Source organism: Corvus cornix, chromosome 3 (genome assembly GCF_000738735.6).
Source record: "Corvus cornix cornix isolate S_Up_H32 chromosome 3, ASM73873v5, whole genome shotgun sequence".
Taxonomy (NCBI): Eukaryota; Metazoa; Chordata; class Aves; order Passeriformes; family Corvidae; genus Corvus; species Corvus cornix.
In genome coordinates, this window is record NC_047056.1 from 10,245,762 (window position 1) to 10,266,002 (window position 20,241).

General features: G+C 47.6%; 1 protein-coding gene and 1 long non-coding RNA gene across 2 annotated transcripts in view; one reads left to right on the forward strand and one right to left on the reverse strand.

Moving 5' to 3' along the window:
• Nucleotides 1–942: 942 nt before the first annotated feature.
• LOC109146170 lies at nucleotides 943–9,951 on the reverse strand. The gene is made up of 3 exons (XR_005604119.1): nucleotides 9,917–9,951; nucleotides 7,881–7,996; nucleotides 943–7,673 (listed from the first exon to the last, which is right to left on the reverse strand). It is a non-coding gene; the product is annotated as an uncharacterized LOC109146170 (long non-coding RNA).
• The window catches only part of SPRED2 (sprouty related EVH1 domain containing 2), a 59,899-nt gene continuing 49,429 nt past the window's right edge, over nucleotides 9,772–20,241 (forward strand). Inside the window, exon 1 of the mRNA XM_039568720.1 lies at nucleotides 9,772–9,924. Within this exon, the coding sequence (XP_039424654.1) occupies nucleotides 9,878–9,924 (47 nt within the window). The 5' untranslated portion in view covers nucleotides 9,772–9,877. The remainder of the gene's footprint in view (nucleotides 9,925–20,241) is intronic.

Sequence of the window (20,241 nt, forward strand, 5' to 3'; positions counted from 1 at the left end):
TGGACCACAGGGGTTCCTGCACAGGCTCACATCCACCAGGCAGTCGACCACCCCCGATCCAGCACTGGGCTTAATTTTCACAGTCACATACATCGTCAAACATCTCTAATTCAGTGGGAATTAGAGGCTTTTAGATCCAACTTCCATGATTCAGGAGCTTAAAATTTTGTGGGACGTGGGTGCGCTTCCCTCACGTGGGACATCTGAAAGGCCAAGGCTTGCTCATCTTCAAAATTACATGTAGTGTTTGGATATCTTTCATGTCGCAGTGCAATTTCCAGGATGAATGCATGTGCTGCACCCCTTTATGGTAAGTGTGTTTTAATTTAGGCCTCTGTGATGTAAGACCCTGAAAAGTGCATTAAAATTGAAAAGGCAGCTGGTCCTCAACACTAAAGGCACAAATATGATACCACAAAACATCTTCTGAAGGGTGTGACTTCTTCAAACACACCTTCATTAGAAAGGTTAAAATTCAGAAGAGAGACGGCACATGTCTTACAGTCATTATTAAAAAAAACAAAACCAAAAAAAGTCAGTGGGAGCATTATAACTAAGAATCTAAGTTTAGTTCTTTATCCAAGTTTCATGTTGGCACAAGTGCAAAGGAAAGGCTCTTGTTTAGGCAGCAAGTATTTGTAGGTGAAAACACTACTTTGAAGGGTGAAAAACGTGTTTCATCTGCAGAGTTATTTTTGAACTTGGAAATCAGGGCATAAAGGATTTTCCTAGGATGGAAATGCACACTGGAACACTTTTACTCAGGCCACACAAGGCAAACGACTACAACCATGTTCAGTTTGATGGGGCACCTTCACAGCAGCATTTCATTTTAACCCATGATGATATAAACTATAAGAAGAGAATTAGCAGTGTGCTATTTAGGCTTGAAGCATTTAACTTCGCTCCAAAATTCTTCTAAGTTAGAGTAATTCTGGTGTGTCTCACAAATATATTAGAATTTATTTCTGTCCTTTCCAATAGTAAGTTACAGAGGAATGGAGGGTCTCAGGTGATTTATGCACCACTTACAGCCAAGCAACGAGACACACATAAACAAGCACAGAGAATTAAACTCGAGTGGATGTTGTTTTCCTATCTTAAATGATTCCCAAATGCTCCTGAGTTTAAGTCTTCTTCCTGACACCCAGGTATCTCCTTGGGCTGTAGTTCCGTCTGCTGTAATGGAAGACCAACACTCTCCTCCACCCCTACAAATGACTGTGAAGGATACAAATGAAAATTAGTATATTAGATCAGACAGGATTACACAGATAATCTAACTAAATCAAAAGTCACAATATATAATTTATTGTATTTTTAAATTGTTTTTTCAAGATCTCATGTTTCTCAGTGATTATCTCCAACCCAATACTTGAAAAATCAGTATAAGAAAATACTGTATAATGAAATGCCATTGTTAAAAGGTCAAAGCCCCATTTGGGGTAGTTGTGTGAAGCAAAGTTACTGCAGAGCTTCCACAGCTTCCTGCAATAGGAGACGTTATGATCAAAGAAAGCTCTGGCTGTGATTTTGGTGACAGCTAAATGGTAGTGGCACAAAGCCCTTACCACTGCTAGCATTCTTTAGAAAGCACAGGGCAACAGGCTCTGGTGACCTTTCTCAAAAGGTGCCTTGCTCATCCTGTAACTAGGGTAGGTCCATTTGCAGAGGGGATAGAATTGACCTTGCCACAGGAAGGTGGAAATCACCTCTGCTTTCCACCCTCTCAGGATTTAAAGAAGACAGCTATCCCTGTTTCTTTCAAGAAAACAAAGACTTGTCCCGCTTTTTTTGCAAGCCAGAGAGAAGCCAAAATTCAGACTGCCATCTCACAGGATTTTGATCAAGTCATGTGGGAGAGCTTTCACGTTTGTGACTTTCTTAGACTGAAAAAACGTCAAAGAGAAGACCCAAATTTCTTTAGAGCTGAGCAGGAACCAATTTATAGGAAGTGTTTCAATGTCAGAGCTATTCAGAGCATTTTGTGCAGTAACAAATTAAATACCAGTAGTGTGGCAATGTCTTTGGCACAAGGAAAAGCAGTTATGTGCAAGGTATTGCATCCAGACCACGTGGTTATAGAGCAGTTCTTTCACCCCTCAGTGAGTTTTGGACTACAACTCCTGCTGTATGGAAGGAACAGATCAGGCGGGAGAAAAGAAGCAGAACACAAAAATTAAAGGAAGAGCCCAGACTCTGATAGGTTTGATAAAGACAAAAACGATGGCATTAAAAAACTACTATCATTCACCAAAATGTCATCTTCATAAGCTCTCTACTCCCCTATTAGATTTTTTTTAAATGGTTACAAAATGCAGAGATTCATGTCCACACTGAACACGTGACCCTGAAGACATGCATGGTTCCAGCATACATGTGTGTTCTCCAGTGCATGAAATCAGGAGGCAGGAATTTACCATAAGTCACTGAAGGTCCATAATGGCTATTTAAAATAAAATATCTCTTCTGGATCATCTGATCCTGCTGCCACTGCCTTCAGTGGGGCTGAATCAGGCAGTTATCATCAGTGCCATGTAACTCCTCCCTTTCAAACCATCCCTCCAGCCATACTTTGCAAAGCTGCAGCCAAATAATTATCATGTGTAAAAGTACGTGCAGGAGGGGATGAAATTCTCTTCCTAAACATAGCTTACAGCACATCCATTTAAGTGTAAATGCTGGGGTTTCTAGACTTGAAGAGAAAAACAGAATCAAAGGCAAATGTTTACCTGCCATGGATCTGGAGGTTTCCTTCACAGTCTCTGCAACTTAAGCCAAGTACTCCTGGTTAGGGAAGTGAAGCTTATTTTTCAGAATGTCATCCATTTGCTATTTTCTAAATAATTCTTCTTGGTCACACTAAACCTTAAATTAACCCCGACTCCCACCCGCTTGCAATTTTAGCACGATGGCATTAACTGCAGAAGGAACAAAAAAAGCCCTTCAGCTGCCACTTTAGCATGCCCCATATCTTGGATTGTTTTTACTTTCAGCTTTTAAGGTCAGAACACGCATCCAGCAATAACCAGCCCTTTTTTTCCCCCTAAGAGACTGGAGAGTCTACTGTCTAAAACAAGAGAGTTCTGTGAGCATGATCAAGCTTGTGCTTTTGGTCTTGTAGGTGTGAAGCTCTCATAACCTGGGCTTGCTTTTCTGGGCTTTGTTAAGCCTGGCAGGAAACACTGCTGGGGATGCAGCTGGCAGTGAGCACCTGGAAGGCCTTGCACCCAGTACCTGCAAATGACAGCTTCTGTTACCACAGCTTCTGTTAACGACCACACACAGAGCAGACCTGTGAGTCTTCATTCCCTTCTAGATGGATCTGGAATCCATACTGGAGTATATGTACAGTCCCCAAAGGTTTTTGTGTGGAGTGACTAATTACTTTTCTCCTTAGAACTGGGCAGGGAAGCATAATGTGTCTGTGATTACCAGAACATAAAAGGAGCATAGGATTATTTTCCATGGGAATCCTTGGGAACATCTTGGAGGGTGGCTGTCTAAGGAGGTGTTCTCTGCAGGACCATTAAACTCTCCTCCCAGTTTCTTCATCATGTGCTGCGACTTATCCCAAAGCTATTCAGTGGTGCATGGGGTTAATCATGAACCTTCTTTAGCTCTAACTCTCCACCTCTGAGTCCTTCCAGGACACTCATAAGCCATGTGCTATATTTGCCTAGCTGGAGTTGTTATGAGGATGTTGACACAAGGGAAAATATCTGCCTGGGGAAGAGGGTGGACTGGCACCCTTTGAAATTAAATATGGCCAAGCATCTGCAAAGGACTGAGTGGGTCAGTGTCACTAAGCAGTGCTGAAGCAAAGGGCTGGGTAAATGAGGATACAGGCAGGGTACATACAACTCATTTCCCCTGTGTACCATACACCATTAAACATCCGACCCAGCCATGTCAGCATTTCCATATTTCAAAAGCTTAATTTAACTCCAGAAGCCTTTCCTGATTGATACCTGTGGGGGGGTTTCTCCCACAGCCAGGTCTGGACTGGGTAAACCTGCAATTATAACCACTCAGACACTGAATAGGACCCTGTAGTCACAGCAAGACACCAGGTGAGAAAAGGAGGTCAAGCCACAAAAACTGGTTTTGCCAAAGTAGTCAGTCAACTGTTCATGTCACCTGCTGAGGCTGATCAAAGAGCTCTGCAATAAAGGGGACGTGGGTGTTCAGAGGGGATGGTCTCACAATAGCTGTGAGAGAAAGGGAGGAACACCCAAGTGAAGTTTGGCTATCAGAAGGCAGCTTTCTGAAATACACTTAAAGGTTTAAACCTAATTCAAATAACCCCCAAGGAGGGGAGGAAAAGGTATGCACAGCTCCAGTGTTTTTCCGAGATCCATCCACTTTTGTGCTCCCTGAAGTAAAACCAGATTATTTGGCATCTGTTCGTTCAGTTCCCATGAGGCCCTGGAAACAGCTGTATCAAAAATGCAGAAACCTCTCAAGGGTGGAAAGGCATCTCAAGAGAAGAGCAGCCCTTCCCTCATGCCAAAAGTAGCCTGGATTTAGGACTAATCCTGAGGTTGCAGTCACACTTGCAAAGTTCCTGCACACTTATTTTTCAATTTGGTGGGCCAGGGCATGCTGAGCCAGGAACGCACAGGAGCAAAGCACTGCTGCAGAATTGGCAGCATGCTGTAAGTGAAGGTTTTGTAGCAGTTTTTCCTGCCAAGCATTCAGCACAAAAAGGTATGCAAAAAGTTCAAGAAGCAGTTGTGGACCCATCTCTTGTTGAGTCCATGCCAGGGACTTGACTCTAGTGGGACTCCCAAAACCATCATCCTCACCACTACGTATGAAGGAATCGCCCCCATCAACGCTGCTGTCTCGATAAACCTGCTAATGCCACCCTCTCACCAGGGTGGAATTTGGGAGTGGGAAGGCTGAAGTGTTGAATGCAAGATTAGAGCATTTTCCTGCTATCTGCATCACAAAGACAATGTGTCATGTGCTTGGGAGACTACAATTTAGGTTTGTTATCATCCCTTTATATCAAAAGGAAGTTATGCACACAAAGGAAACACCAAACCACCATGTCAGGGGGGCTATAAATCACTTACTGCTGAATATTAAGAGGGCAACAGTGCCCAGTAGGAAAGCAAACAAGGTTTTTGAAAGGAAAGCAAGGGCTTTGAAAATAATGCTTTTCCTCGTCATCTCCCCATTTCAATAAACTTTGATTTTATTTTGGGAGAGGATGAAGGAGAGCATGAGGTTTGATGAACACAGCTACAAATGACACCAGATTTGTCCCACAGGAATGACTCATGCCTGACTGCATGCACTGGTCAGTGCCTTCCCAGCCATCAGCACAGTCATTGCTGTTGCCCAAGATGATCCCATGGTGTCCAGGAAAGCCATACAGGCAACAGCACCGACATCGCCTAAACGTTGCCACTTTCTGTCCTAGTAAAATACAGGTTTACAAAAACCAAAAAATGGAGAAGTGGGATAGTCAGACCATCTGGCAGCAAGGGTCCTTTCTGCTTGCCTGCTCTGGTCTTACCAGCCTCCAAAAGGACATCCTGGGAAGACTGCAAGGAGCTCTCCACATCCTCTTGCCCTGCAGATGCCCAAAAGGATCCCAACAATTCTCCAAACCACATGTGGAAATCCCACTCCTGCTGAAAAAAAACTTAGTGTTTCCAAACTTTGTGACCTCCCAGAAAGTGTCAGCCCTGAAAGACTTTACTCTGACTGCAAATGTTGCAAATTGTTTCTGTAGCTCTTAAATTCTGAGCAATTATGATGGGGCAAAACACGGATGTAATCACTGCTTTTAAAATATGATTGCTGCTTGAAAGAATTATTGGGGAGGGGGGGTAATTGTCTGGAGGATGGCATGATTCAGGACTGCTGACTTCCACTCCTCACTCATTCAAAGTCACCAAGTGAGTCAGTGGAAAAATCATTGAATTGAGCACAGTCAACAGGGTACCAACATTCATATTTAGGTTCCTAAATCAACAGTGTGGAAGATTTCAGCTCCAAGGCTGAAAGGTTTTACAAGTGAGAGTAAGCGAAGGTAGGAGGCTACATTGCAAGCCTGCAGTAAACGCCATCCTAAACTTTGACACTTCAAATTCCAGTGGTTCTCACCCTAAGTAAGTGCTAGCTAAAGGGGTAACAGCACTCAGGGAAGTTTATTCCAATCCAAGCAGACTCAAGGTTCTCTGCAACAGCTGAAGTATCACTCTGCAAAATAAATGTTTCTTTTGAATATAAAACACAGGACAGTCATAGCAGGCAAATCGTTAGTATGCAGGAGCTGCTGCCTTGAAGCTCTGCCACCAAAGGCTAATTAATTCTAGGTAACGATTGCATCACAGGGAAGCGCTATTCTGTGTCTGAGCAGAAGCTCTGTATACAAACAACACAACACACAAACAGAAATCACACCTCTGAGAGAGAGCCTTTTCATTCAGAAAAGTCAGTCAGCTCAAACACGCTACTTACAAGAACCGGCACAGTAACCTGAATATTAGAAAACTAAAATTCAATACTTCGGTGAAAGTAATAGTGAGAGGGTTGTGCAGTGAGTGAGAGAAATCATTAAGAGAATAAATCACTTAGCAGCTTGCAAACTGGCAGGACAGTGAAAGCAGAGATCAAATAAGAGATCTTGCAAATCCACAGGAAATGACTCAAGAAGCTAGATCAAGTAAAACTTCAGCTTCCAAGCCTCAGATACATTTGCTTCTTGCCATCGGGATAAATATGTGCACACACAACATAAACACATAAAAATACATCCAGATCACACAGACAAGCTCTCAAGTATTAATCAGACAGTGATTAATATCCAGTCCTCCTCAGAGGTATAACCATTATAATGGCCTTTTAATTACATGATTGTGCCCTGGGTTTTTCACATGGCTATAACTCTCCCCATATTCTGCTTCTGTAGTAACCAACTGCTAAATACCACACTCCCCACTTCAGGCACATCAATGTTCCTGCTAATCACAGAAATTTTTGGCATGAAAGATTTTGAGCATGTTAGAAGTCTGTGCAATCTCAGCATCCTTTGGGAAAAAAAAAAGACATAGGATGGGTGGAAATGTCAAATCATTACATCTGGTCTTTTATTGTACAGCAGCTGAAGACGTTCCTACCATTTCCTTGCCCCCGACCCCTTACTCCTGCCCTGACACTTCCTTTTGCTGCCAGCTCAGCTTTTCCAAGATGTTTATCATGCCATTCTGCAAGCTGGATCCTTGAATAACTTTCCAAAAGAAAGAGGTATTGGGGGGTATTATTAGCTGGGACCATTTAGCAGATCCAGCAGCGTCACTCCTCAGTGGGGGATGCATTAACACAGCCGAGGGGGTGACAAACTGTGATTTGCAAAGGAATGGGTGGGAAGGGGGTGGGGGGACAGGCAGCATTGCCACCCAAAAGAGCACCCACAGTCTGCCAAGGGGAGGGCAGCAGGCTTGCACTCTCACACATTATCTGGTGTTATGGCCGAACCTCTAGCAGTGACTGGAGCATTACTATAATATTGTGCCACAAAGCTGCAGATTCTGGTACCACCTCCAAAGGCCATGCTGCTTCTCCCCGGGGAGAAGACCTCAAAGCTTTCATCAGCTCTTGCCTCTATCTCATTACTAGCAGTCCACAGATTTCTCTCCGGGATTCCATTTCTGTTCCTGAAAAGAAAATTTACAGCACTTAGAAACTGAAACCCAGCGGAGCAGAAACACAATTTCCACACCAAAATCTGAAAGCCCCTTTAAGACTAAATACCACAGACTAGACTTGAAAGATAAATCAGTATGTGACTCCCTTAGGAACTGCAGCCATATTGAAACTGAATATCCCTATGCAGTGAGAGCAGAGATGGCACATCTCCCTACCTTCAGTGGGAAAGGGATGCTGCAGTGGAGCGGCCTGCAAAAGCTGGAGGGCAAGGTGATGTGCTTAGGTGGTACAGACACATTTCTTCTCCCAGGATTGCCTGATCACAGAGGACCTGATGGAGTAAGCAAACCCAAAACTCACAGCTGGTTCCTCAGCTTCATGAGCCAAACTTTCTTTTCCATAGTTGGCTCCTGTTACCCCTCCTCTGTGGACCAAGCAAGTCCTGAGGGCAGATCTCATGCTGTATCTACGAACACAAGTTGGGAGAGTGTTTACAGTTATGACACTGTTCATTGCAGCAAAAAACATTTGAACTGACCTACGAGAAAAGTTGTATGATGTTACAAGCATGCTAGGTAGCATGCACCCCACAGCAATTCTGAATGTGACTCTAAGGGGCGATTTGAGCTCTTGTAGAGGGCAAGGTGGGGTGGGAAGAACACAAGGGTGGTGAGAAAACAGCACCTGAACCTCGGGATGCACTGCTGTGGGGGCAACATTGGCTCCCCAGGCTTCTTTACTGACCATCTGCCAGACCACTCACTGGGCACACAGCACCACAGTACGGAAACGCTTCCTGGGGGTCTTATCAGCCACGATGAGGAGCTGCGCAGAGCCAGGCTGCCCTGGGCTGGGCCAAACCCAACCAAGCGGAGCCAGGCTGGGCTGAACCCAGCCACCCTGGGAGATGTCAGGTTGAGGTGAGACAAGATGTCCAGAGAAGGTCAACAAAGTTTATGACGGGTCTGGAGCACAAATCTCATGAGGAGCGGCTGAGGGAGTGGGGGTTGTTTAGCCTGAGAAAAGGAGGCTCAGGGGTAAGCTTATCACTCTACAACTACCTGAAAGAAGGGTGTGGCCAGGTTGGGGTTGGCCTCTTCACCAAGTCAACCAGTGACAGGACAAGGGGATACACTCTTAAGCTGTGCCAGGAGAGGTTTAGGTCAGACATTAGGTGGAATTTCTTCATAGAATTGGTTATTAGACATTGGAATAGGCTGCCCAGGGAGGTGGTGGAGTCACTGTCCCTGGAGGTGTTTAAGGGAAGACCGGACGTGGCACTCAGTGCCGGGGTCTGACTGACACCGTGCTGTTCGGTCATAGGTTGGACTCGATGATCTCAGAGGTCTTTTCCAACGTAATCGATGTGACTTTGAGCGCGGCCCGGCACGGCTGAGCCAGGTCTTGCTAGGTCCGGCTGCGCAGGGCTGAGCCGGACCGGGTGAGGCTGAACCCGGCGAGCCGAGCCGAGCCGGGCCGGGCCGGGTCGTATGGCACAAGCCGCAGCTGGGCGGGCCCCGCCGCTCCAGGCCGGCCGAGAGCAGCGCTGGGTGGCGGGCGGGGCGCGGGGGCTGCGGCGCGGGGGGCGGCGCCGGCGGGCGGAGGCGAACGCGGCGGGACCGCACCCCGGGCGCTGCGCTGCGCTGCGCCGCGGGGGCTCGGGGGGCCGGGCCGGGGCGGCGCCACAGCCGGCCGCGTCTCCTCCTTCCCGCCGCCGTCGCTGCGGCTCCCTCCCTCCTCCCGCCCGGGTCCGGCGCTGCCCTGCCCGCTCCCGGCGGCCGCGGCAGCGCCGCCGCTTCCTGCCGGGGCTGCCCGCTCCCTCCCTCCCTGCTCCGCCGCCCCCCGCGGCGCCCCGCCATGGCGTGATCGCGGCCATGGGGCTGGCCCGGCGCCGCCGCCTGCCCCCGGGCGCTGCGCCGCTCCCCCGGGCCCGGACCCCGCGCCGCCGCCGCCGCCGCCGCGCCCCGCCGCGCCCCCGCGGCGCGCTGACCGCCGCCTCTCCTCCTCCTCCTCCTCCTCCTCCACCCCTGGCCGCCGCCGCCCGGCGACGAGTGCGGCCGTAGTCCCCCCTTCTCCCCCCCCGCCGCCGCCCGCGCTCCCGCGCCGTCGGGCCCGGCGCGGCCGCCAGCCCCGGCCCGCCGCGGCGCGGCCTCCCTCGCCATGTGAAGCTCGGGAAGATGCGGAGGCGCAGCCCGGCCGCCCGCGGCGAGGGATGAGCCTAGACGGGGAGAAGATGACCGAGGAAGCCTACCCTGACGAGTGAGCGGGGCCGGGGGCGGCGGGCGGGCGGGGGGGACGGTAGAGGGGGCAGCCTTTGTTGCCCCGGCGGGAACCGGTGCGGGTCGCTCACCCCCCACACCCCGTGCATGGACGGACAGACGCACCGGCCGCGGGCGGACAGAGGGACGCGGACACGCGCGTTCGTGTGCGCGCCGCCCGCCCGCGCATCCGCCATTTCGCGCTCCCCCCGGGCCGCGCTCATTTGCATACGGCCCTTTCATTCATAAAAACCCCCGGGAGGGCGGCGCGGCCCCGCCGGGGTGCGGAGCCCCGGGGCACCGCGGAGAGGGGGCGCAGCCCCGCGCCGCCGCCGCTCCCCGCCCCGGCCGAGGGGCTCGGGGCGCCCGGCGGGGGCGGTCGGAGGCGGAAGCGGCTGCGAGGGGGGAGGTGAGCGGTGTGCGCCCCCACCCCGCAGCCCCGGGCCTGGGGGGGGTCGGGACGCGGAGCTGGGGGGGTACACACGACGTCGCGGATCCCCGCCCCGGCCGCCGCCGTTTTGTGAATAGGAGGGCGGCCGCCGCCGTCGTCACATGACGCCGCATTCATAAACCCGGTCACCGGCGGCCTCCCCATTCACCGTCACCCCCCGCCGCCCACCCCGTTCCGCAGCCCTCCCGCCACCTCCCCACTAAGAAACCCCCGAGAGGCCGCACCGTGGCTTTCAAAATGCCTGGCGGTGCCCTTTTCCCTTTTTTAATGCTTTCTTCCCCAAAATAAAACCTAAAGCTATTGCAGCGGAATGGCAGGAAGGGCTCTTTCACGCCGTGCTGGCCCAAGGGCTGTTCCTGGCTATCTCCTTCGGGGTTTTGACAGTCAAGAGGAATGACTCACTGGCGTGCAGGACTGGGTTGGTGCCAAGCGCCATAGGATGTACCGTGCTTTAAAACGACTCCTTGCAGGGCTTATAAAGCAGCCTAAGAACTGTGCAACTTTTTGGCTCGGTTTTGAGGTCCGAAAAAATCGTAATTGGTGGTATGTGCCACGCTTACACCTTCATCATGGTAAACTTATTTTAGGGCGATTTACTGGAGAAATATGAGTGGTGAAGGAAATGGCTTCTGCCCCCAACGTGCATGTTGAGAGGAATTGTTATTTTGGCAGCTCTTAATGAAGAGACTATAAATACGTGTTTATATGTAGCTTCTGAAATTGTGGTTATTTTGAAGATGGTAAGGTTCTTGCAACAAGAAAAAAATACCCAAAACAAACAAGCAAAAAAAGACAAACCAAAAAAGAAGTGGTTGAGATTCTCACATGCATATTACCATGACCTAACAGGCTGGAAAAACGTGGCCAGCTCATTTCCAATAAAAACCTTCTGGTTCTTCATTTGGTTTGGTTTTTTTTTTTGACTTTGTAAATTGCATGAGAGGAAGAGAAGTGGGTCCTTGTCTCTGCATTTGAGAACACGAGGCCAACTGTAACCCAGTTCAGTGGACAAAAATCTGGTGCTCACCAGCCTTTATCTTGAGGCAAGATACTGCTCTAAATGTGTTTTCCTGCAGGGCTCAGTGCAGAGGTGAGTGTTGGTGTAAAACACCGAACACTTGGCTCTGATGGTTAGCTGGGAGGGTTTTTTTTCCCTTAATTGTAGGCTGCAGTTTGTTTTGGAGTGAATTCTTCTTCCACGTGCTGCTGCACTGCCATGCTGACAGAGGCTTCAGCTGATGATTTTCATCTGTGTGGGAGCTATTGGGTCACGCCACATCTCCTGGGGTCACCTGTCAACCCAGCAACACTATGCTTTGGTCCCTCGGAGGTGGGGAGGCTGGTGACCGCAGGGAGCTGGTACCCAACCCATTCCCAGGCCACTGAGAGCTGTTTTGTTGGGGTCTGGATGTGTTGACTTTCAGGGTCAGTGATGCCTTGTAGTCCTTACATCAGTGCACGTCCCAAGTGGCTCTTCTGGAGGCCGTGGTTGGGCTTGTCAGAGTTTAGTGCAGGCCTTGGCTTTGTAGGGCACGGCGAGGCGTTTTAGGTAAGCCATGGTTTCCTCTGTAAGCTCCTCGCTTCCAGCCTTGCATTGATTGATAGCGTTGCTGAAGCCGGTGACTCATGGGTTGTTTTTTCATTTCAGTGGTGGGTGAAGTGATTTGATTTTTTTTTTTTTCTCCAATATATATGGTGCTAAAAGCAATAAGGACAGGCTCTCCTGATAAGTTTTCTCAAGCTGTCAGAACAATGGTAGTATAGCGTGCTATTTGCCCTAGATATCTGGCTTTAATTTGCATAGCTATTCTTGTTTCACTGAGTGCACTGTGAGCAAATGTTAACAGCCAGATTACAAAAAAAAGGACCACTGTCAGGATGCCTTTTAAAATAACCCTCTTCAAGTAAATAACAAGGAGTTCCTCCCTCCCCTTTTTCTTTTTTGCCTTTTTTTTAAAGTAGCTTCTTGAGAACAGCTCAATTAGACTTTGAGCTTTGAGATAGTTTATAAAACCGAGGAGGGAAACAAATAGGGCTTAGGATGCTGGAAACTCATCGGTCCCTTCAGAACTGCAGCATTTGAGATCGATACTTAGAGGTCAATTTGTCATTGCCAAGCCAGCGCCTCTTTCTGCATCTCAGCCTTTATTTCTGCTTCCCTCCTTCCCCCTCACCCAGCCCGTGCTGCCTCGCACGTTGCAGGGTGGGGGGAGAATGGGGATGCCAGGTAATAAATCAGAGGCTCGAAGCCGCCGTGCTGGGCGTAAGCGGTGAGGGGATTTCGGGCAGCGCTGCTTGCACCCAGAAGATGGGCGGCTGTGGGGGACCCTCTCCGAAACCATCCCGGATGGGCTGCCCGTGGCTTTTCCGCGGGTGAGGAGGAGAGTGGAGCTGAACCCTTAAAGTGATTTGGATATGCCCGGAGGCTGCCGCCTGCTCGTTCCGATGCATGGTTCCAAGAAAGTCACAGGAAGTAATTAAATGGAAAAGGTCAGAGAACGAGGAAGTGCTGGTCCGCAGCCTTGTGCTGCTTGGGATGGAGCCGCGATGCCCGGGCTGAGCTGTGTCCCGGGAGTGTCCCCGCCGCTCCAGTGCACGCTTGGTTTATTCCAGTGAGCTGGGAGCGCTCCTGCCAAGTGTTTGCGAGTGGGACCGGTCCCCCGGAGGTTTTTAACGAGCTGGGTTAAGTGGGATATGTGTAGGGTTGCTGTGGTGGTGTCCGGGACAGCAAAATGCAGTGTGAGATCACACCGATGCATTTTTCCAGTCTAGGGAAAGAAAATTAGACTTAGCTTGCTCTTGCTGATTCTTTTGCTGGTCCCAAAATCTCACTTCCCTCCACCGCTGAGCAGACACCAGCGATGTTTGCTCTGAATACTGAGTCTACCAATATTGCAGTTTGCCCTTTGTGCTGAAAAAAATGTTTCCCCCCCTTCATTTTCACTACATTTTTGCCCCATTCTGATGATTTTTCTGTAGATATCAAAGGCAGCTCATTCAGCTAAATTATTTTGCTACAAGTTTCAGCCAGGGAGGAAGGCATGGGACACAATGTGTGTTATGACATTATCGCTCACAAATAGGACAGGAAATGAAGGATTGCCAAAATATAACTGTTTATTTCTTGGCCTGAAAACATGCCTGTTTAAAATATGACATGTAAGTAGCTGCTTTGTTCGGTCTCTGGGAGAAGTTGTTGTTTATAAGGGAATAATAGATCTGTCAGATGAAGAAGAGGGCGAAAGAAAGACGGGATTTACCCTTTCTACTCTTTCTACTTCTGTTTTGGAAATGCCTTGATAGAAGTTGTAGGTGGAAGATGTATGGAGAGGGTGTTTGGTCAGACAACTGGAAGGGAAACCTGTGGGAAGAGGGTTGCCACAAGTGGAAGGGAGCTAGATTTTTAATTTCTCAGCACATTAGGCCAGGCTATGGCCCCATGGATAACCCAGATTCTGCACTGAAAAGGGGAAACCAAACCAACCTGCCTTTGGGCCAGAAAGTGAGGTTTTTTGGTGCAGCTCCCCTCCTTGAAGAGTGTGGTGGGGCAGTGGTGGTGGGACAGTGTTTGAGTGCGGCACAGATGCTGCACCAGCAATGGAATCATCTTTGACCTGGTTTTGCAGCCTGTTTTCTATCTCACTGAGGCACACCCTGGAGCGTGGGTTAAAAGGTAGGTTTTATCTACCTGTTTAATTAAATCCTGAGGCTGCAAACAAAAGTACGTTGTGTGGCAAGGCTCACTCTTAACATGGGCTTGGTTTGCTGTTAGCTGGATTTAAACCACAAAATTGTTTCCTGTTGGCCACCAAATTGCAGAGAGATGATGGTAGTTGTCCTCCTTCTTCTGGACCAGGCTGGAAAATAGGAGCTCAGGAGTGAGACACAACTTAACTATTGGTTTCAATCCCTCCTTTTTCTTTCTTACATGCTCTGGCATGCTTGAGGAACCGATAAATTCAATTTCCTTCCTTCCAGCAGAATGGATATAGGAACTGCTCACTACAGCAAATTCATTGAAAAATGTGGCTTTTTTGTTTTTCCTTTTTTTTCCCCCCTTTTAACAGCACGAGGTGATCTTTCTTTCAAGAGCTGTGCAGGGGTGGAGAGGGCACAAAGATCAGTGAAACTAAAAGTACAGTTCTGTAGACTGTGTTCTTGATATATGCCCTTTTTGCTAAGTGGAGCATTTGATTTTTGGAGGACTTAGGCTTCTAAAGCAGTGTAGAATTTCAAAAAGAAGTAAAATAGAAAAGGTCAGTTGACTAAAAAAAGGCACAAATAGACTGTGGAGTTGATTGACAGGAGATAGGAACTGCAGCAGGTCCCCATTTCTGTAGACTACCAAATGCAAGCAAGAAGCTGTTGTCACATAAATCCCAGCACTGGAAAGAGAGGTCTGCTCCAAGCCTGGCAGCAAGCAGAGCACGGCAGCATCTCCCAGCATCTTGCTTGCACTGGCCATTTCTTTCCACTTTGGCCATGGGTAAACTCAGCTGATGGTTTCCAATGATTTCTTTTTTTTCTTTTTTTTTTTTTTTTGTTTGTTTGTTTCTTTTTTTTTCTTTGTTTCTTTTCTTAACCTATTGGTTTTCTGCCAAGATCTTCTGAGTTTTCCTTCCTTCCCGTTTCTCTACCCACGTCCACCCCCTTTCCTTGTCAAATTTCCTTTAATCATTTATTTTTCTGGTGCTTGCTCAGTACTGTAAACCTGACTCTCTCAAGCTGCAGAGAAATGCAGCTGGGCTGTGCTGGCCGCCTTCTCTCTGCGTCTGACCCTCACCTTGGGTTCTGCATCAGCTCTTGGGGGTAAAGGCTGGGTGTGCCCATGTGGTTTCTCAGGATTTGGTTCCTTGCAAGGCAAGGAGAACCATCTGCTGGCCCCCCACTGCTGGATGAATGGAGGGCACAGGGCTGCAGGATGGAGCTGGGGTGAGGGGCAAGCCCTGCTGATGCAGTAAGAGTAGCAAAGCAATGCCCTAATACTGCACTTCTGCCCAGCAGCACAGCAGTTTGGGGAGGTTTATCACCATCAGTCTTGGTACCCGCAAATGCTCCCAAGCTCATTTTTCTGCTCCCCCTTGATGTCAGACAAATGTTGCGTGGGCAGGTGGACATCGCCTCAAAGTCCAGGAGGCTGTCTTCACTCCATCTCCTTTTCTGTCTGCATTTCCTTTCCCCCACACTCTTGAGGGTATTCTTTTGCCTCTTGCCTGTTTTATATCTATTCCTTCATGTGTCACACTTGTCTGGAAGCAGGAATTCCACTGTCACCACAACTCATGTTCCCCTCACATCAGGGGAAGGTGATCACCATGAACCCAATGTAGCAAAACACTGTCTACCCCATGCAGTAGATGTAGATGCTTCACCTTAAAGTAAGGTGTTTTATCAAAAGCACTATTACAAAGTCTGCTTTCAAGGCTGTTGGAGACCTTTCTGCCAACAGCCAGCAGGTTCTACCTGTTGCAGTAGGTCTACAGTGAGATTTAACCCAAATTACTGTTTTTGTCTCCAGCCTGCTTGTTCTTACAGTCTTTGAATAACTTTATTCTTTGACTTTCTTTGCTTGCAGCTTGCACTTCAAGGACTATGTTTTGGGGGTTTGTTTGTGTTCCCCCCCCCCTCCCCCCCCTTCTTTGTTCTCAACTCCTATGTATATAATCAGAGGAGAGATCTTGAGTCTATCAGCTGAGTATTGCTGATGGCTATTCCAGCTAGGAAGGAAACTTCTTACTGGCAGGCGTGGGGAGGAGGGTTTACGGGACTTTCTAACAACAGAAGTTGATTTCCCCATCTGTGGTGTGTTCAAAAGTGGGATTGCAGAGTTGCCCGAAGTGCTTGGACTTGGACAGCAGTGCCTGGCAAGGAGAAAAGCGTTTCATGACCTGAAGACTGCGGTGGTGATGGAGCTCGTTCCTTGCTAGGTAGAGCTTTTTGTCTGAGGTACTACAGAAATGAGGCAAAATGCAAGCCAGAAATAACATCTTCAGTGAACTACCCAAAGAATAAATGGGCTTTTGAAAGTAACATCAGGGCTCGTTACCTGTGTACATCTCTCCTTAGGAGCAAAAGTGTTTGTCTCCTGTTGAGAGTAACCATTTCCCCCTGTTTTTAAGTAAAAAGGTTGAGTTGGTCACTGTTCCACCTCTGCTGCTGCTCTTTGCCAGGCTGGCAGTGATGGTGCTGGGAGATGTGTTGTAAAACCTGATAGCGTCTTTTGATCCTGCGTATGGGAAACACATCTCCCAGCTTGTAAGGACCTGTGCTGCTGTGCAAGGACAGGAGCATGTTCTGCACATGCACTCAAGTCCAGAGGAGGTCTGGAAACACTTAGGTTGTTGGTTTTTTTAACTGCATTATACATACATCCTGTTTGGATAGTCCCCTTACTTCTTTTCTTTCTAGCTAAAAGTGGCAGCTTCCCTCCTGTACGTTAAAATGTAGAGCATTGCTTGCCTGTTTGAGTAGTTGAGAGCAAGATTAGTTTCCACTGCAGTATTTGAAATACACTGAAGGCATTTGTACAGCAGTCAGTTTCAACAAAGCTTCTTCCCTAAACACTGGAGCCTTTTGCAGCACTGCAGTTTGCCTACCAGCTCCTTCCTGGTCCTCCCCTCACCTAGAGAAAAACAAGATTTCTTAAATGATGTAGTTTTGTAGGAATTAAGTCCATGTTTAGGATTAGTTGATGCCACTAGCAGCAATTAGTATCTGAGCTAAAGCACACCTGTGTAATTTACTTTTTTTGTTCGAGTCTCTAGACTGTTCATGCTTTTTATTTATTTATTAATTCCCATACTGGTGGTGGAAAGCATTTTTCTGGGGGACAGACATGAGGTGAAAGAAGGGTCTCCCACAACCTTGTGTATATCTGGTTTCCTCCCTTTTAAATATTGGCAGCACTTGCTTTTCTGCAGCTGTAATGACTCCCCTAACCCATAGCACCTTGAGCAGGTCCCTGTTTTGAGGGGGATGCTGCCCAAAAAGATACCCATCATGTTCAGCCCCCTGGCTAAAAGCAGGGAGCTCAGCTTACCTCTGCTCACTGCATTTCTTTGCTGACATGTCCAAACACTCCCACCTGGGCTTCCAAGTGCTTGGAAGGCATGCTGGCTGTTTACCTGGTTTTATGAGTGGAAAGGTATGCCCTGGAGCTGAGAGAAGGTTACTAACTAATGATTCAAGTTGCAGCATAGAGGGAAGCGTGTGCCTTGCCTCAAGTTGGGACAGAACGAGGCGAGGGGCGGGTGAATAGCTGGGATCATGCCTTGGTAGCGATCGGCGTTCTGGGCGGCTCATCACCGCATCCATCTTTGTAAAACCTTGAGTGCTGTGAAGGGGAAAAGTGTCCAGGTTTTAATACTGGAGAGCTGCTTCTTTTGTTTTCCATTGATCCAAGGGATGCCATAAAAGAGCTGCTGGAAGGCATCAGCAGACCTGGCGAGTACAGTCGGCTGCTGCTGCGGGCATCTGGCTCTGGGCTTGCAGTTATTTACAAACTGTCTCGTTCTTAAAAATTATGTAGAGATCTGAATGTATTACCTGGGTTAATTTAAAGCATGCTTGGAGGTTTTTAGATGTGTAGCTTAGTTTTTGTTCAATTACTCACTTTTGTTTCATTTATTTGTGCGATAGCTGTGATGCTTGGATCTTTGCACCTCTCCATCATTCATCCATACTGTGTAGGTGAGGGTTTGAGGTCAGAAGTCCAGTGGTTCAGTGGGATGATGAATGCCTAATTTTGCCTGATGTCCCATGCAGTGGCTCTTGATGAAGTTGACAAGCTGAGAAATTCACCCTCCTCTGCTGCCAGGTTGGCTGTGGAAGAGCTGCAAGGGAGAGCACATTGCTGAAAGTGGGAGCCAAACCTAGACCTGCCTTCTCCAGTTTTCTCCACAATTTCAACAACACCGCCACCTTACATGATCATATTTCTAAAACCCAAGGTGCCTGATTCCTTAGTGCTGATTTCTTTTTAAAATCTTTATTTTCATATTTTACATTGTATTAAAAGCCCTGCTTGCCTTGGTGGCAATGGAGGGCCGGCGTACAGGAGGCCCTGTTAGACCTCAGAGTAAATCTCTGTATTTCAAGAGCTTGTTATGCTCCATGTATTTAAAGTGTGTGTGTTTATAAATTACAGAAAAGCCACTGATACTTCAGTGGTGTGCTTTTTTATTTTAAATACTGGTGAAATTACAGCAAAAACTTTATCACTAGAGGTTTATAATGCTGCCAGCATAATTCATCTGTGACTGAAATTTGGCATGGGAGGTGTTAAGCTGGTTGCAACCCATCATTGCTTTACATGTTATTACTGTATGTATGCAGTTTGGTGGCTGTAAACATGAAAAGGGTTAGGAAATGGTATAGAGTTTTATAAAACAGTAATTCTGATACTTGAATTGCTTGAATGACCTTGTGTTTTTAAAAAGGCACCTGGTGTTTAGCTGGACTAGGAGGAAAACAGAGTGCAGAGCTTGTGTTCTGTGTTTAAAAGCAAGAATAAAAGGCTGCAGTACAATTAAGCCATTAGAGCTGCTTAAGAGAAAAATTTCCTTCTTTCTTTTCTGTGCAAGTATTTGGCATTTTGGTATACTAATACTTCATGAGTGTATTGAATGGCTGGAAAATTACTAAGCAGTGCTGGAGATGAGCTTCCGCTTGTTATCTGAAGGAAGTGAAATGTAGAGTTAACCAGATTGGTTAAAAACAATAAATAAAATGGAAAAATTTAAGGGGTATTGATAGGAGAGAGGGGCAGGCTGGTGTGGAGAGGGAACTGGAGGTGCACAGAGAGCGTGATCTCACAAATGCAGTCAGGAAGTTCTAGAAATACCCTTTATAAACACTGCATCCTACAGGAAGAACCTAAAAGCCCAAATAAACCATTTCCCCTGTGCCTATGTATACATAAACTCCACTGGTTTGGAAGATCTTATCAGGTCAGTGATGTGCCTTTTTACAGTAGTTCCTAAGACAAGTTACATGATAAATATCAACTTTTTTTTTTAGCTGTTTATCAGGTTTGTTTGTGCTTTTATCAATTATTAAAGTCTGTGTCTCCGTCCCCCTTACCCAGAAGTCCTAAACCTTTCCAGGTCAGTCTGCCTGGATAAGTGACCATTTTTGGTTAATATCCTTACAGACTCAGAGTTGTGCGGATGGGCAGAGTCAGGAGGAAGGTGAGGGATTTTATCTGTTCAACTTGATGTGTACATGGGGGAGGATGATCTTCCCCCACCTCAAAGTTATGATTATAGGAATGTGGTACGTGTAGAAATCGTTAGCAGACAGCAGATACAGGGGAGACAGAAATAGGCTTATTTTGATGCTTTGGATTGAACTGCAAAAGAGTTTGTTGATCGTGGGATTGCCATGGCCATCTCGCATGATGCTGGGCTGGATGATGTTAAAATATGTGTGCTTGCCTTACTCTGATGTTTTTACCCAACTTCTCTCCTGTGCTTGCCCATTAAAAATCTTCTTGCTTCTCTCCCAGGCTTATTACTGGGTCCTAGGAATAATTGTGTGCCCAGAGGCCAGGATCAGGATCTAGCCAGGGTCTCCCAGTGTTTGGGTGTGGAGATAATAGTTGGTGTGCCGGTGACCTCAGCTGTGCTGATCCTCCCCCAGTGAGTAGCTGAGTAGCCCTTTAAAATCACAGCCTATGAATGAAAAGAATTACAGCTTAACAGAGTCTGCCACCAACCATTCATTTGGTTTGGTTCTGCATGCGTGCCTTTAAAAAAGAGTCCTGAAATAAATTTCCAGTGCCTGCAGAAAAGCCCCCTCTTCATTCCAAATCCCCATAAGCAGCAAGAGCAACTGTTCCCTAGAGTTAGCAGCCACATGGACTATTTT